This window comes from Lagenorhynchus albirostris, chromosome 12 (assembly GCF_949774975.1).
Source record: "Lagenorhynchus albirostris chromosome 12, mLagAlb1.1, whole genome shotgun sequence".
NCBI classification, from domain to species: Eukaryota; Metazoa; Chordata; class Mammalia; order Artiodactyla; family Delphinidae; genus Lagenorhynchus; species Lagenorhynchus albirostris.
In genome coordinates, this window is record NC_083106.1 from 66,011,238 (window position 1) to 66,030,549 (window position 19,312).

General features: G+C 39.4%; 1 protein-coding gene across 1 annotated transcript in view; it reads left to right on the plus strand.

The window, feature by feature from the left end:
- The first annotated feature begins 9,278 nt into the window (after nt 1-9,278).
- The window catches only part of BACH2 (BTB domain and CNC homolog 2), a 119,202-nt gene continuing 109,168 nt past the window's right edge, over nt 9,279-19,312 (plus strand). Inside the window, exon 1 of the mRNA XM_060167999.1 lies at nt 9,279-9,340. Coding sequence (XP_060023982.1) covers nt 9,281-9,340 — 60 coding nt within the window. The 5' untranslated portion in view covers nt 9,279-9,280. The remainder of the gene's footprint in view (nt 9,341-19,312) is intronic.

Here is a 19,312-nt window from a genome sequence, read left to right on the forward strand (position 1 = left end):
GCACTGCTGGTGGGAATGTAAATTGATGCAGTCACTGTGGAAAACACTATGGAGATTCCTCAGAGAATTCAAAATAAAACTACCATACAATCCAGCAATTCTACTTCTGGCCATTTACCTGAAGAAAACAAAACACTAATTCAAATAAATATATGCATCCCTACCTTCACTGCAGCATTAGTCACAATAGTCAAGGTGTGGAAGCAACCTGAATATTCATCAATAGATGAATGGATAAAGTTACACACACACACTCACACACACACACACACACGCACACTGGATATTACTCGACCATAAAAAAGAATGAAATAGTGCCATTTGTGACAACATGGATGAACCTAGGGAGTATTATGCTAAAGGAAATAAGTCAGAGAAAGACAAATACTCTATGATCTCTCTTATATGTGGAGTGTAAAACACCAAAGAAGCAAAACAAAACAGAGACAGACTTACAGATGCAGAGAGCAAATAGGTGGTTTGGCAGGGGGGGGCAGTGGTGTAGGCAAAAGAGGTGAAGGGGATTAAGAGATACAAACTTCCAATTATAAAATAAATAAGTCAAGAGGATCTAATATATAGCATAAGGAATATAGTCAGTAATACTGTAATAATGCTGTATAGTGACAGACGTGTGGTGATCATTTAATAATGTCTTTGATTGTTGGATCACTATGTTGTACACCTGAAACTAACATCATATTGTGTGTCAACTATACTTCAACTTTTAAAAAAGGAAGAAAGACCAAAGTATAATAAGCTATCGATTTTAAGGTATATCCTAATTTTTGAAATATCAATATTATTATGTGGGAAGATGTACATCCTAGAATCAGTAAAATACATAATAGTAAATCCAGTTCAGATAGATACAAGTATCCAATTAGATATTTATAAAACACCTAAATGTGTTAGGCGTTAGAATCTCACACAGCCATGTAAGAAAGGTAGGGTGGGTAGTATTATTCCCATTTTATAGAGGAAAAAGTTAAAGTTCAAAGAGACTGCAATACATATTCAGAGTAAAACAAATACTGTAAATAAGGGAGCCAAGTCTGATGGCCGAGATACAGCTACCTTCCTCAAATCACCTGCGGATATCAAAACCCTTAAGCCAGCTCTAGGTCTCATTATCAACATGTGCCATTTTCTTTCTTTTCAAATTATATGCACGTCAGTTGGCCTTTCCATTTGTTGCCTTTCCGTTTGTTTTTCCCAGCTGTATTGTCTTGTCATGTTACCCCAGGAACATCCTGTTACTTGACGTAACGTAATGCAATGGTATGTGATATTTCGTGCTGCTTAGCAAAAATTAGAATGATTGTTGGATGCTTAGATTTTCTTCGGTAGTAATTAGCAGGCAGAATCTCTCTCACACCCACCCATAGGAGTTTCTCAACCATCCATTAGCCTCAAAATAGTAGAAGGCTTTCCAAACCCAACACTTCACTTAATTAATTACTTCATCTGACAACCTCCTTTTGGATTTTAGAAGCACTCTCCTGAATTTACATCTAAGAGACAGCATTTTTTATTAGTAAGTTTAAATATTTGCGGCACTTTAGAAGGAGTTGGTATGTGCGGATTTTGACTTACGTAGACATCAAACTGATTTTCCGAATAGGGACGTTAAAAACTCTTTCCTACGTATGTCTGGTTGTATTTTCATTTTACTCAGATTGCTAGGCGAAATAAGGAAAATGCAAGAGGAAGCGTCTCCCCAGATCAGCAGGAACTGGAGAGTGTTCAGGTCTTGGCAGAGTCAATTCAGCCTTTCATCCGTCCAAGGGAGATGTGTTGAAATCCCCGGACTGTTCTCAGGATTACTCAGACTTTGAGTAGCTTGTCGATTTCTTGTCACTGCATTTTTTAAAAAAAAGCAGTTGGAGAGAGGGAAAAAAGTCCAGAAGACTAGCCAAATGATAAAAAATAAGATCTGTGCAAGAAAATTCAAAGAGGTTGTTCAGCTTGGAGAAGAAATAGTGAAGTTAATTTCTACCTTCAAATACATAAGGTGTTTTGTTGTTGTTGTTTTGGTGAAGAAAATAGCAGTTTAGCTATACCTTATGACCACTAAGCACAAAATAAGAGGAAATGGACTTCAATTTGTGTTGGACACGTTACATGCTGACAAAGTTCTAAAAGTGGTTCCCAAGGAATACCACAGTGAAGGAGGTGTCTATTCTAAGACGTTTAGGATTCACTTGCCTAAGTGGATAGGAGACCAAATTAGAAAATCTCTTATGGCCCCTTCAGCACTGTGATTGAGTTAATCTCCTATTTTCATAACTGTGCCAAACAACTTCTGGGTGATGATTATCAGATATGTCCTATAGCTTCTATCACTGGCACATGGGTAAAGTTGAAGATAGGATGCAGCACACCCTCATGAAAAGTTAAGATTACACAGTCCCCAAGTCCTTATAGAATATATATGAGGACTAGACTTTCTGTCCTGTAGGTCATGTGTGTGACTCATGTTCCATGTCACACACATGTTCCACGTCACATCTTAAAAGACGTTTGGGCACTTGGCCTTTTCAAGAATGTTGCTCCTGAAAATATCCCCTTTCTTTTATGTATGATTAGTTTCTCCCTTTGTGCTCAGTCTTTCCCATGGACATATAAAATCTTTAATATTGCCCAATGGGAGGGAAAAAAATTTCTTATGCCACACCCTCTTCTAGCTTCTACCTGACTTTACTGCTCTCTTTCACACAAAATGTCTTGAACTTTTTGTCTAGAGGTGTTATTTCTACTCCCTCATCTGACTCTACTATTCCACCAAAACTGTTCCTAGCAAGGACCTCCTAGTTGCCTCATCTTCTTCACCCTCTCAACAGCATCCAACACAGTCAACCATTCCCTTCTTTCTAAAATCCACTATTCTCTGGACCTGCATGACAGCACGTTTTTCTGGATTTTGTTCTTCCCAGTCACTACTGCTGTCTTCCCCTCTGCTCCGTATCTGAATTGGTGTGTCCTGGGGCACAGTCCTAACTTGCACCAATATCTCATCTGATCCCCAAACTTCATGGTACTAAATCCCCAATTTATATCTCCAGCCCTGATCTCTCCCCTGAATATCAGGCTCATATATCCAGTGATGTACTTGACATATCCACTTGGATGTTTCATAATCATTTCAAACTTACATATCCAAAACAGAACTTAGGCTTCCAGTTTTTTCACGTATTAAGATCTTATGAATTCTCAAACAAAGATTGTCAAAGAAGGAAACAAACCACCATGAGTGAAAATCAGCACAAACAACAAATAATACTTTGATTACCCCTTCGCCACCAAGGACTTTGGATGTTTAAATTATCAGATTAAAAAAACAAAAGGACTGCCTCTATATATTTTAATTATTTATTTATTTACTTATTTGGCTGCATCAGGTCTTAGTTGCGGCATGCGGGATCTTCGTTGCGGCATGTGGGATCTTTTGTTGCAGCATACAGGCTTCTCTCTAGCTGTGGCACGCGGGCTCCAGAGCACATGGGCTCAGTAGTTGCATCACGCAGGCTTAGTTGCCCTGCGGCATGTGTGATCCTAGTTCCCTGACTGGGGATTGAACCTGCGTCCCTTGCATTGGAAGGCGGATTCTTAACCACTGGACCACCAGGGAAGTCCCTATTCAAAAATTTTTAAGTTAAAGATAGAATACAAAAATTAGCAAGCAGCAATGGGCTGTCGAAATCACCAAGCAGTTCTTAAAAAGAAACAAAGAGAACTTTTAAAAATGAAAAAAGTAATTCACTGACAAAAACATAAGTGGACATGCTCATTTGTAATCGATGAATTCATGAACTGGAAAATAGAACTAAAGTAGTTTCATACAATAGAGCACAAATAGATGAGGAGATGGAAATATAAGGAAGAGAGGCTAAGAGTATGGAGGGCAGGATAAGAAGGACTAACGGGCTTCCCTGGTGGCACAATGGTTGAGAGTCCTCCTGCCAATGCAGGGGACACGGGTTCGTGCCCCAGTCCGGGAGGATCCCACATGCCGCGGAGCGGCTGGGTCCGTGAGCCATGGCCGCTGAGCCTGCGCGTCCGGAGCCTGTGGTCCGCAACGGGAGAGGCCACAAGGGTGAGAGGCCCGCATACCGCAAAAAAAAAAAAAAAGAAGGACTAACATAAGACAATTCAGAGTCACAAAAGGAAAGAATATGCAGGATGGAGATGAGACAGTGGAGAATTTATGGCTTAGAATTTTCCAAATAAGGTGAGAAATATGGATCCACAGATATAGGAAGCAATGTATACTAGGCATACAAGTAAAAAGGCATACATAACTTTTACAATGTAGTAAGACTGAGGATCAGTGAAGACAAAGTTTTACTCATAAAAGGAGAAAACACAGATCACACCCACCAAAGAACAATACTTATACTGACCGCAGACTTCTCAACAGCAATATTTGAAGCTCAGAGACAGTGAAATAATGTTTTCAAGGTTCTGAGAAAATAACTTTCAACCTAAAATTGTGTACTCAGCAAAAGTAAGAGTTGAAATACTGTTTCCATAAGAGGAAAACCTACAAGAGTTTACCAATAGCAGACGTATATTGAAGGAATTTCAAAAATATACCTCAGAAGGAAGGACAGGGATAGCAAAAGAAAAGTCTGAGATACAGGAAGAAATGATAAGCAAAGAAATTGGTTAACATGTAGGTAAACCTAAACAAATATTGTTGGTTTGAAATAATAATGTCTAATATAGGGGAAAAGATAAACTAAAATACTGGGTAAAACTCCACATATACAAGAAAGAGCTATCAGAGTTAGCATTATATGGTCCTCTTATTGTTCTGAAGGAGATTACGATATTAATTTTAGATTTCAAGAGTAACTGTTAAAAGAATAGAAATGGTATATAGCTTCCAAGGCAGGTTTTTTAAAAGTCAAGCAAGGATAAAGACAAAAATGAAGCATAGAAAAAGTAGGACAAATAGAAAGCAAAAGTATATCAGCTATCACAGTGTATGTAAACTTTCTGGTTAAAAGACAGATACAGTAAAATTAAGATTCTTTAAAATAATAATAATTCAGCTCTACAGTGTTAGAAAATACACACCTAACATGGAAGGACAAAATAAATGGATGAAAAAATATATTCTAGCAAATGCTACTCAAAAGGAAGCTAGGGTAGCTTTATTGATACCAGTCAAAATAGACTTTAAAAAAAAAAGACTTTAAGACAACGTTATTTGCACAGGGAACTATATTCAGTATCTTGTAATGGCATATAATGAAAAAGAATATATATATGTAACTGAATCACTTTGCTCTATACCAGAAACTAACACAACATGGTAAATCAACTACACTTCAATTTTTAAAAAGTAAAAGAAAGTAAGAAAAGGCAACATTATTAAGGATAGAGAGTTTTAATTCATTGGAAAAGATATAACATTTCTAAAATAGCCTCAAAATATAAAAAACAAAAATTGATAAAACTGTAGAGAAATTTCTCATGTTTCTCTAAGTTATTGTTCGGTGAAGCAGACAACAAATAATGAGTAAAGGTGTAAAATTTAGGCAGCACAATTAAATAGCTTGACTCATGGACATGAGGACTTTGTACCAAACAATTAGAATACATGTATTCTTCACAAGGAAGAGCTATAAAAATTGACCTCATACTAAGCCGCAAAACAAGTCTCACCAAATTTCCAAGGATCACTATAATAATGACCATATTCTCTGATCATAATACAATTAAATTAGAAGTCAGTAACTAAAAGACACCCACACACACACAAAATCCCCCCCTATATTTGGAAATTTTAAAATATTTCTAAATAACTCATTGCTCAAAGATATCATAATGGAAATTTTTGAATACTTAGAATTGAATGATAATGAAAATATTACATATCAAAACTTGTGGGATGCAGTGAGACTTGTACTTAGAGGAAAATTTATAGCCTCAAGTGCTTTTAGCAGAAAAGAAAAAGTAAAATTTAATAAGGTAACTTTGAGAAGGTAGAAAAATGATAGAGAAAACAAGGGAGGATGAATAAAGATGGGAACAAAAGTTAATTAAATTGAAAATAAAAATACCACATAAGGGATCAACAGAGCCGAAGTTGCTTCTTTGAATGAGGTTCATAGTACAGAGTTTTATAAAAACGCAGATAGTAAGTATTTTTGACTCTGTTGGCAATACAGTCTCTATCACTCAACTCTGCCACTGTAGTGAAAGCAGTTACAGATATGGAAATGAGTACTGTGGTTCTGTTTCAATGAAATCTTATTTACAAAAACTGGTGACACAGTTTTGGCCTGCAGATCATAATTTACCAACCACTGGACTAATGTAATGGTATGACAAAGTTTACATTAAAAATAATGACAGGGGCTTCCCTGGTGGCGCAGTGGTTGGGAGTCCGCCTGCCAATGCAGGGGCCACGGGTTCGTGCCCCGGTCCGGGAAGATCCCACATGCCGCGGAGCGGCTGGGTCCGTGAGCCATGGCCGCTGAGCCTGCGCGTCCGGAGCCTGTGGTCCGCAACGGGAGAGGCCACAAGGGGGCCTCAGGACCCCTTTATACTTCTTTTTTTTTAAATTTTTATTGGAGTATAGTTGATTTACAATGTTGTGTTACTTTCTACTGTACGGCAAAGTAAATCAGTTATACATATACCAACTTTTTATTAAGATTATTTTCCCATATAGGTCATTACAGAGTATTGAGTAGAGTTTCCTGTGCTATACAGTCCCCTTTATTTATACTCTTAAAAATTGCTAAGAACCCCAAAGAGCTTTTGTTTATTTGGGTTTTATCCATATATACTTACCTTATTAAAAATTAAGACTGAACATTTAAAGTATTTATTAGTTAAGTTAAAAATAAAAATAATAAGCCCACTTACATATTAACATAAATAACATATCTATGAAAAAACGAAATCTTTCAAGACGAAAACAATAGTGAGAAGAATGGCATTGCTTTATATTTTTCCAAATCTCTTAAATGTCTGGCATAATAGAAGACACTGCTATAAGATAGTTGGATTCTAATATATGTTTCAGTATTCAGTGTGTTGTTATATGGTGTTTTGGTTAAATTAGATGAAATTACACTTCACACAGACGCATAGTTGGGAAAGGATGGAGCATTTTAGTAGTCTTTTCAAACAGTTGTGGATACTCTTCTTTGATACTGCATCAAAAGTTGACAAATGGTAACTTCCTAAAGGTTAGTTGCCATGCAGAATCTAAAACCATATCAATGAACTTTTCATACTCGGTTACATTAAAATGCATTGGTCTGCTTTGCATATTGAATGGATCTATTACCAAAGCATGATTTTTTAAGTCCATGACTGGTTAGTTGGAAAATATTGATTTACTGAGTTATACAGATCTTCAGAACGGTGACGGATTTCATTTTACAATGTCCAGAAAGTTCACATGTTAAAATGACCACCAATCGCATCAGAAAAATTTTTAAGTTTGGGGAAGCTGTCAAGCTCATAGTAGTAGATACACATTTTCAAAAAAATCTGCTTTGTAGAAGCTTGAATTTTATCATTGGCAACAAATTCTGCCAGTTGTTTTCCTTGAAGTAACAGCTTACCTTTTTCGTTTTCAAGAAAATATCAGCCAGATACCTACATCTGAATAACCATTGTTCATCAGGCATTCTTTCAAGTAAAAATGTTGTTCCACGAAAGTTGTCATTCAACTTGCAACTCAGACAACACCACAGGTATTTTTCCTTGAGACAACAATCGTACCTCAGTGTGCAACAAAACTTCTTTATGTATATTTGTCACACAGAATGTTACAATGACGTGTACTCAAATGTTGAGATTTAATATAAATTTAATACAAATAATAATTCTTACTGCTTGATCAAGTACATTCTTAAGTGAAACTAGCGTTTTGTTTTACTGTGCATGTCTGGTGGTGAAGAACTAATACAGTCAGGGCCACTGCCTGTGTCATGCTGAGGCACCAGCAGTTTTACCCACTGTTACATTTGCACCACCAACGCAAATGTCAATGTGTGAAAGAAACAAACAGCATCTTAGTATTATGAAAACAGTAGTGACTTCATTGACTTTCTGAAACGGTCTCAGGATCCTCAGGGGTTCCCGCAGACCACCGTGGAATCAGTTGCCATAGACCTTCATGTGGCTCGCTCCTTCATATCACTCAGACGTCTGTTTAAATGTCATGACCTCAGAGAGCCCTGTTCTACGTGGCCCCCAGTGGCTCCCTAACATATCACCCAATTTTGCTTTTATCATAGCACTTATCACTATTTGATAATGTACTGTTTATTTATTTATGTGTTTAGTATCTGCCTCCCCTGACTGGAATATAAGACCTGAGAATGTAGGGACCTTGTCTGTCATGTTCAATGTAATAACGGTGTCTCCAAGACCTAAAATAGTATTTGGCACGGACGGAGTCGATAGATGTTTGAGGAGTGATTGAATCCCATTGAGACGGGGCACGGGGAGTTGGGATTCTCATCATTTCTCACTCAGATGGCCTCACAGCTGTAAGTAGCTCTTTTGCGCTCACTCTGGATCCTGTGGATAATAACAGAAGGAACTTCTGAGTTCTGCAGTTTTACATGTATTAACTCAGTCCTCACAAGAACCCTGAAAGCTAGGTATTATTTACCACCTTTTACAGAAAAAGCATTTGAAGGTCAACAAGAACTGTTTTAAATATAAACATCTGATAAGCATTAGAGCCAAAACTTGAACTCGTATCCTTCAGCTTCCTCCCAGGTGAAACAGTAGCTCAGTGGATGCCCATTAAGATATACTCATAAGAATCGCTCAGAGGACCAAGGTTTCAAGAAGTGGCTGCTAATGATGAGGCCGTAGTCATTCAGAAAGTATGTTTGTTAGAGGGAATTTTTTAAATAATTAAAATTGAAACTCTGAAGTTATAACAAATGAGCAGCAAATTTTCAAAATTAACTTCTTTGCACATTTTAGAAATGTTTACCTCAACCTTTAATTCCCAAGAAACCATTGTTTCTTCAGTCTTGGACCCCCAGGTTCATGATCTTTCATAGGAACTGTAGCAATGGCAGATGAGCATGGAGTTCTTGTGTTACGTTCGTACCAAAGATCTTTCCTTTGTCCTGCTTCCTGGCTGGAGCAAATGTACAGTAACACGTGATAACATGCATGTCAGCATGAAGACTTAAGCCTGAACCTAATCTCAGCTATTACATCTTTACTTCCTAGATTATGCCACAGAGAAGCTATGACTGAATATTTAGGGGCCACACAGAAGTCAGCAATGAACATGGAATATGAGTCCAGCCTCCTGTTGTCTAGAGAGATGCTCTGTTTGCTTCAGGTTTTATGTGTAATTTTTAATACCAAGGAGAGACTTACCAAGAATCTTTCAAGGGAGCTCCTAGACTAGCCCATTAGATACCAAGAGATACGGAACCTTTGACAGTCAGTTCCCTAAGATTGTGTTTGCTAGCCCAGAGAGGTATAACTTTTTAAAAATAAAGTGGAGTGCTAGCATTCTATCCAAGTTCTGTTTCAAAGGCTGCTTGTGAGAACTCAGGGCCGCTCACCTGCAGGGGTTAGTGGTGTGAATATAGTAGGCACTGGTGGCAGGGCCTTTCTTTTCCACCCATGTGAAAGTCCACAATTATCTATTAACTTAAGGTCACCCTCAATTAGAATATAAATACTCCTGGGAACATCAGGAGAGGTTCTAAGTCAGTTACAACTTTCTGAAAACGAATGTGAGCTCTAAACGCACAAAGGCGCTCAGCTTTACCAAGGAAACTGGAGGGTGAGAAGAATAGAAGGGAAGGGAGAAATGATTTGTGAAAATGAGGTGCAACGTAAGAGATTCTGTCCAGCAGAAGAGCACTGATATCCGGAAGACAGAAGGAGGGAAGGGGGACTTCTCTGGAAGAGCCTTTGCGTGCTTCAGGCATTCCTAGGGTAGACCACAGATTTGCCACTATAGTTCTAGCTGACGCTGGATTCTCACCAGCACTGGGAGAGGAACCTGTCTGTCTATACTGCAGGCCCTTCCCACTACCCCAGCCCCAGTAACTTCCTCAAAGCACCCAAAGAATAAAGATTTCTAAAAACAACAAGACCAGTTTGTTAGGGCCTGGGCTTGGCCTCATGCTAATGACTTGCTTGGTCTTGAGGTTGCCCTTCCCTGCATTCTTGTAATTATCGTGTAAAAACCAATCACCTTGTCACCCCCAAAGCGCAGTAGGTGAAATATTTGCAAAGTGTACAAAGGGGTGTTCTGATGTGTTGTTTTCTTGAGTTTTTTAATCCAAATCCCTAGAGGGATGACTCACTCTTCTTGTGTACATCCCCAGCAGCAGCACAATAGCTGTAGTTTGTGATATAAGATTAACGTAGGTCAGGAAGCCTCCTTCAGACATGTGTCTCCCACTCCCAGTGCATGCCTGCCATGGAGTCACTACTCTAGTGTGTTTAACATAAATTTCTCCTTTCCATACTGTCTACTTATCTTAGGACTGTTTTATTTTTTGTTCTTTTTTTTTTGCGCGGGCCTCTCACCGTCGTGGCCTTTCCCTCTGCGGAGCACAGGCTCCAGACGCACAGGCTCAGCAGCCGTGGCCCACGGGCCCAGCCGCTCCGCGGCATGTGGGATCTTCCTGGACCGGGGCACAAACCCGCGTCCCCTGCATTGGCAGGCGGACTCCCAACCACTGCTCCACCAGGGAAGCCCTTGGGACTGTTTGTGATCCATGATACGGTTCTTATTAACCTTTTTCTTTTTTTTTGGTCTCCAGTATCTGTTGAGTTCCTGGCAGGGTTTAAGGAGTCTCTAGCTTCTGAAGTAGAAGTACCAAGCCATAAAAATGTAGGGCTGCTGGAGGGACCTAGAGATTATCATACTAAATGAAGTAAGTCAGACAGAGAAAGACAAATATCACATGATATCACTTATACGTGGGATCTAAAAAATAATACAGATGAATCTATTTACAAAACGGAAACAGACTCACAGACATGGAAAACAAATTTATGCTTACCAAAAGGGAAAGAGAGGGGGGAGGGGGATAAATTAGGAGTATGGGATTAACAGATACACAGGACTATATATAAAATAGGTAAGCAACAAGAGCCTACTGTGTAGCACAGGGAACAATGTTCAATATCTTGTAATAACCTATACTGGAAAATAATGTTTTATATAAAAAACATTTCCTGGATTCGTGAGTGACTGAATCTTCCCATCTTTCCAAAGTTCCACGTAACGTGGCTCTTCTTTGAGTCTGTTTCAAGGCACCCAGAAATCAACACAGTGATTGATGTAGTTTGAGCAGCTAAATGTAGAGCATATATATATAACTGGATCACTTTGCTGTGATTCACCTGAAACTAACGTACTATTGTATCAATAAATCAACTGTACTCCAATTGTTTAAATGTAAAAAATAATTCTAAAAATTAAAAAAAAATGTAAATGTAGGGCTGCCCCCAGGCTGGCAGAATATAGGTGATGGCACAGACCATCTTTGCTTGGAGATGCTAATGGTCAGGGTCATATTTTCATGTTAATATTAAAAGGCTCAGTTACCTGATACCCACATTCTCTTGACTGCCATTAAAAATCATACCTAAAAAAATTTTTTTTAAAAAATCATGCCTAAGCTCACTTGTAGCCTTAATTGGGAAGATTCTAGTATTTCTGATCAGTCCATTTCTGAATGTCCATAAAGTAGATCTTTTTTCACAAGGGCATCTCTCCAGGTCAGTGGAGAAAATATTTGAAAGAGCCTATTGAATCTACTCTCCAGCAGCCTCCTCTACAGTACCTTCTCTGTTGATATCATTCATAGGGCCACCCAGTAAAGTCTGGTGTTTCTCTACTTTGCTCCTTAGAAATTTGAAAATAGCTACTATGTCTTCTTATTGGAAGGAGATACACCAGATTCATCTTTGTATACCTAGCATCAGGCTTAAGAAAGAAAACATAGTTAGGGATCTACAAATATTAGTTGACTCTTCCTTGCAAATTTTAGTTGATCTTCCTCTCCCCATTCTCTTAAATAACTCCTACTTTGTCATTTAGAATTCAATTCTGGCATTGTCATTGCTGGGAAGGGTCCCATCTGTGCTTGATGGCATGCTGAAGTACCCCCTGCAACAGCCTTTTCGCATGGTATCTATCTGCCTGGTCATCCACTATATTATATGTTCAAAGGCTTTCCTTTGTCCTGCAAAGTCAGCAATGAACATGGAATATGAGTCCAGCACCTAGCTGAGTGGCTGGCATTGGTTAGACTCACTAACCATTTCCTGGATGAATGAATGACTGAATCTTCCGGTCTTTCCAAAGTTCAAAGTAACTTGGCTCTTCTTTGAGTCCATTTCAAGGCACCCAGAAATCAACACAGTGATTTATGTAGTTTGAGCAGCTAAGAGTAGAGGAGACTGGCTCTCACCAGCAGTTAACAATAATTCTAGAACAAAGCTTTATCTCTTTGGGACCTAGATAGGACACTTGAGAAAGCACAAGATAATGAGATTTTATTTTGGGTCTTTATTTCCTATTTTGAGGATTACACAGAGATACGAAGAATATTTGTGATCACAGTGGGGCAGGGGAGCAGATATAAACAAGGTGTTGAAGAGTTTTAAGTGCAAAAAGCCTGGAACAGGATGGAATGAATGGAGATCAAGAAAGTCGAAAGAAGCTGCAGACTTTAAATGCCTCATGATTAAAAAGCAAAATAACAAGAGATAGACAAAACTCTGCATACTTAAAAAGAAATATTAGAAAGTATGCAAAAGAAGTTTTCACAGTGGATATCTCTTATATCACCATCCTTTTGCGTATTTTCAAATGTGATTATACTCCTATGAGCCTGAGAAGCTGTTGGTTTGGGGTAATATATTTGAAGTAACCGAAAGAGTTTGGTGGACTCACTGACCTGTTTTTGACTTCTGAGAAATACAGCTTCACTATCTCAAATTCTACAAAACTTATCCTGGGTTTATGGCAAAGATGACTGTATCTTAGTTGTCGAAGGTTGCCTGCCTGTTTCTTCAGTAGAGACATGTTGCACATAAAGGGTGTCTACAGATGTTGGATTTGTGATCTTTTCTCCCCTTTCTAATTTGAAATACATTTTGTACATCTGTTAAATCTCTTTTCTTTCCAGAAGGACTCACTCTTATTGATTCTAGCCTGTACCTCATGCTATGACAGGGTGCTCACCCACAGAGGTGCTTAGTTCCCAAGCAGCCTGTAGAAGGTTGACACACCTTACCCACCTGCTGAGCAATGGAAACTTGTTCCAGAGAGTTCTATGATCCACTTTGTCCCCAAGTAATTTGGGATACAGGCTGTATTTCCTTGAGAGTGCAAGGAAAAAAATCCGAATTGGCCACCTAGACAGGGAGGAAATTTCACCTGTGCACTCTCATCCCTCTGTGTATTATTTCTTCATCCAATTTCTGTGGAGTCAGATTAGATGACCCTATTAACAGGTGCCTTCCTGCACACAAACTTACTTATTCATTCATTCAACCCATATGAGCTTACTCCCTGGGTGATGTCACCCGGTACTGCGGCTTTTAAATACCATCTCCACCCTAACGGCTCTCAAATGTATATCTCTAAAATCAACCCTGCCCTGAATCTCAACCTCTGTGTTCAGCTTCTTCTATAATATCTCCGTAGGGCTGTCTAATAGTGCTGTCCTCATACTTAGCACATCCAAAAGCAACCCTTGTTCTCCACTCACCCGCCACACCTGATCCTCCCCTGAGGTTTCCCATTTCAGTAAATGACACCCCCCATTCATCTGGTCACTTAAGCTGAAATCCTTGAAAGCATCCTTAACTCATTCTCTCACATCCCACATCAATCCACTAGCAAGTCCCATCACCTCTACCTTCCAAATATATGCCAGGTCCAGCCACTTGTCACTGCTTCTCTTGCTCCCTCTCTAGACTGATCCATCATCCTTGCTCACCTCGGTTGCTGCAAGAGCCCCCCAGCATGCTTCCAGTCTGACGGCACAACAACCCACTTCCCACAGAGAAGCCCAAGGCATCTTTTAAAACTAAAAATCAGGGCTTCCCTGGTGGCGCAGTGGTTGGGAGTCCGCCTGCCGATGCAGGGGACACGGGTTCGTGCCCCGGTCCGGGAAGATCCCACATGCCGCGGAGCAGCTGGGCCCGTGAGCCATGGCCGCTGAGCCTTCGCGTCCGGAGCCTGTGCTCCGCAACGGGAGAGGCCACAACAGTGAGAGGCCCGTGTACCGCAAAAATAAATAAATAAATAAATAAATAAATAATAAAAATCAGATTCTCTCACCTGCCTGCTTTGGCTTCCCATAGCACTTCGAATAAAACCCAGACTCCTGCCCTGAATGCACACCTTTCACTGCCCTGACTACCTCGGCAGCCTTCCGGCCACATCTTCCAGGCTCTGGGTAGCTGTTTACTCTGTCAGGCAGGATCTTCTCCCAGATACCTGCATAGTTTACTCTCTCACTTCATTTAGAATCTGCTTCAGTGAGACCTTCCGTGACCGCACTGTCTAAAGCAGGACCTCTGTTCTCAGCCTTCGGTTCTCTTGCCTTATTTTTTTCTCTTTAGCACATTTGATCAGGAATCTATTTATCTGTCTGTATACTGCCGTCTCCCCCAATAGAACATAAGCTTCTTGGCAGCACGACTTTGCTGGGCTCCTGGCTGTCTCCTCAGGCACCTAGAACAACGCATGACATCATGTACTGTACGTGGGGGGTGGGGGGGGATATACGGTCAGTATTGATTGAACGAGTGAAAACATGTACTGAGTAGCCAGCTCTGTTTCAGGCATTATGCCACGGGAAAGAAAAAAGCATGGTTTCTGCCCTTGAGGGACTTGCTGCATGGCAGACAGACACATGAGCGATTCTGGGTTAGTGATACGACTGGGGAGCTGGGGAAGCTTGAGCAAGAATCTCTCAACTGTGCCTGCAGGAGTCGGGAAGTAACCGGAGGAACTGACATTTGAGATTATTCTTGAAGGATGAGCAGGTGTTTGCCAGAGAAGAGTGGGAAGGGCACGTGTTGTGTGGACACTGCACATACAACAGTGTAAAGCTACGATAGGACAAAGATCTTGAATGTGACCAACTGATGGGAGAGTTGTATGAGATGAGTTTAGATCATGAGCCTCCAGGGAGCAATAATTTATTTCAATCCCAGCCCCCAATTTATCATATTAATAGAACTTTATAAAAACTCATTTGATCATCTTCATAGATGCTGCGAAGATATTGATGTAATTCAACATCCATTTTTCATTTAAAAAACACTTTATAGGGACTTCTCTGGTGGTTCAGTGGATAAGAATCCGCTCCTGGTCTGGGAAGATCCCACATGCCACGGAGCAACTAAGCCCGTGCGCCACAACTACTGAGCCCACGCTCCACAACTGCTGAAACCCGCACGCCTAGAGCCCGTGCTCTGCAACAAGAGAAGCCAGCGCAATGAGAAGCACATGCGCCACAATGAAGAGTAGCCCCCACTCGCCGCCACTAGGGAAAGCCCGCTTGCAGCAACAAAGACCCAGCGCAGCCAAAAATAAATAAAATATAAAAAAAACACTTTATAAAATAAGAAATGATGGTATCTCCTTAACATGATAAAATATATGTATCACATCAAAAGTTGAGCATCATGCTTGAGAAGGAAACACTAGAAGCCATGTCATGTCAGAAAGAATGAAGACAAGGGTGCTTAACATCAGACATTGTCCTGAATGTACTAGCCAATGCAGTACTAGAGAAAGAAATTAAAACCATAGAAAGTCAAAAGGAAGAGGTCAAACTGTATTTGTAATTTGCAGGTGATATGCCTGTATACTTGGATTGTATGCTTGTTTCTACGAATCAACTGGAAAATTGTTACAAACAATAACAGAACTCAGTAAAGGTGGCTGAGTACCAATTTATTATGTAAAAGTGACATTCTTCATATACAAGATCAACAGCTAGTTAGAAGATATAATGGTAGAAAAAAAAGAAAAATCCAAATGTAAATATACACATAAATACATTATGCACATAAACACAAGTATTGAGCTTCACAAAGAATCTGTAAGATATAAATCTTTATTCATATTAATAGGTGAAACTTTTTGAATTCCCCCAAGATGCAGAGGAATAAAAGAAAAGATGTAAATAAGTGGAAAGGCAATCCATGTTCTTGTATAGAAAATCTAAATATCACAGATTTAACACAATCCAAGTAAAAATAACAACAGAACTGTTTGTAACCAAACAAGCTGATGCTGAAGTTCATGTGGGGAAAAAAATGTGTTAAATTAGGAATAGTGTAGAATAAAAAAAAAAAGAAAACAATGAGAGAAAATTGCTTTTTAGATATTAAAATATATTTATATATTTAAGTTAGGGCATTAATTAGATAGGTCCATGGTGGAATATGGAGTCCAGGAATAATCTCAAATACATATGAAAATTTAGTTTACATTAAAGAAACCATCTCAGATCAGTGCAGTTAAACTGTACCATCCAATAAATGGTGCTGGGATGACAATAATAGCTGTCTGGAAAAAATGAAGTTTATTGATAGCTAATATTTTATACCAAGATGAATTCTAAATGAATCAAAGACTTACATTAAGAAAAACACCTAGAGGACTTCCCTGGTGGCGCAGTGGTTAAGAATCCATCTGCCAATGCGGGGGACATGGGTTTGATCCCTGGTCTGGGAAGATCCCACATGCCACGGAGCACCTAAGCCCGTGCACCACAACTACTGAGCCTGTGCTCTAGAGCCTGTGAGCCACAAGTACTGAGCCTGCGTGACTGAAGCCCACATGCCTAGAGCCTGTGCTCCGCAACAAGAGAAGCCACCACAATGAGAAGCCCACACACCACAACAAAGAGTAGCCCCTGCAAGCCGCAACTAGAGAAAGCCCGTGCGCAGCAACGAAGACCCAACACAGCCAAAAATAAATAAATTTATTAAAAAAAAACCCTAAAAATACTAAAAGAATTTAGGGGGAAATCGTTTATATTCACAAGTGGACAAAGCCTTTCATTGTATGATATAAAAGCTAAAAGCCATAAAAAGAAAACCATAAAGTTAATCCAATTACATTAAAATGAAAAATTTCTGAGGGGCAAACACCACTGTATACAAAGGCGAACGACAAGTGACAAACCAGGAAAAATATTTTGCAACTCATATAAGAGAAAGGGCAGATTTTTCTAATATGTAAAGAGCCTCTACAAGACACTAAGAAAAAAAGACCATCAATGCAATAGGAAAAAAATAGGTTATTAACAGAGAATTTATGGAACAAGACATATAAGTAGCTGCTTATAAACATATTAAATATATCCAGCTTTGTTTATAAAAAATGAATGCAAAGTAAAACTATAATGAGATACTATTTTTACCTACCAAATAGGCAGATTTTTTTTTTTTTTACAGTTTGATAACACAATCTATTAGCAAGACTATGGAGAAAGAGGTACTCTTGCACATTGCTGGCAGGAGTTTAAATTGGTACAATCTAAATGGAGAACAATTTGGCAATATCAAAACTACAAAAGCTGGGACTTCTCTGATGGTCCAGTTGTAAAGAATCCACCTTGCAATGCAGGGGACACGGGTTTGATCCCTGGTCAGGGAAATAAGGTCCCACATGCCACGGGGCACCTAAGCCTGCCAGCCACAACTACTGAACTCAGCGCTTCAGCTAGAGCTCACGTGCCACAAACTACAGAGCCCATGCACCCTGGAGCCCACACACCACAACTAGAGAAGAGAAAAGCCCACACGCCACAACTAGAGAGAAGTCCGCACGCCTCAACGAAGAGCCCACGCACCGCAATGAAAGATCTCGCATGCCTCAACAACAACAACAAAAAGATCCCGCGTGCTGCAACTAAGACCCCACGCAGCCAAAAATAAATTAAATAAATAAATAAATAATAAGTAAAGCTTAAAAAAAAAAACTACAAAAGCTTATATCCTTTTAATGTTTATATTCCCATCAGCCATAGGGAAAATATATGGATGTGCAAAATTACAAGGTTACACATTGCAGCCTTGTTTATAATAACACAAGACTGACACCAAGCCAAATGACTATGAATAGAGAACTGGTTATATACATTATACTATATTCTTATAGTTGAATTCTATGTAAGCAAAAAGCGAGGATGAGGAAGCTTTTCGTATGGGATGAAGTCCAAGATATATTTTTAAGTGAAAGAGCAAGGTAACTAATAGTGGTATAATGCGTTAGGTTTTGTGTAAAAAAGGAGAAAGAGTGTATCTATAAATGTATATATCTTTGCTTAAATAGGCATAAAAGTCTTCTAGAAGGATCTACAGTTAACATGAGTTGCCTCTAAGAAATGGAACTGTGTGATTGGGAAACAGGGAAGGGGAGATTTTGAAAACTTGCACTGTATACCATTTGTACCTTTTGAAATTTGAACCAACCAAAACGAACCAAAAATAATTTAATGCTATTTTAAAACTCGTCTTCAGAAGAAACCAGTGTTACATACAACATAGATGAATCCCACAAACATAAGAAGCAAAAGAAGCCAGACACACACCCCCCAAAAAAAGTAGTATATTTTCCCAAATATTTAAAGTTAAAAAGGAGGCAAAACTAATCTATGGTGGAGGAAGTTAAAATGGCAGTCATCTTGGTGGAGATAGCGAATGGGACGAGGCATGAAGGAGACTTCTGGGTGTGGTCATGTTCTTGATCTGGGTGGTGTTTACACGGGTCTGTTCACTTGAAAAAAATTCATTGGCGTGTCCTCTTATGGTTGATACACTTTTCCGCATGTGAATTATGCTTCCATTTTTTAAAAATTACCGAAAAGGAAAAAAAAATCTTTAGGATTGTATTAGTTTCTGAAGGCTGCTGTAACAAAATAACACAAACTGGTTAGCTTAAAACAACAGAAATTTATTGTCTCGCAGGTCCGGTTGCTAGAAGTTCAAAATCAAGGTGTCTGCAGGGCCATGTTCCCTCTGAAACCTGTAGAGCAGGATCCCCCCTTGCCCCTTCCTAGTTTCTGTTGGTGGCCAGCAATCCTTGACATTCCTTGACTTGTGGAAGCACCACTGTAATCTCTGCCTCCATCTTCACGTGGTGTTCTCTTCTACCTTCCCATGGAGTTCCTTTTATAAAAACACCAGTCATATTAACTTATGGGCCCACCCTACCCCAGTGTGACCTCTCTTAACTATTTACATCTGCAATGACCCTATTTTCAAGTAAGGTTACATTTTCAGGTATTGGAGGTTAGGGCATCAA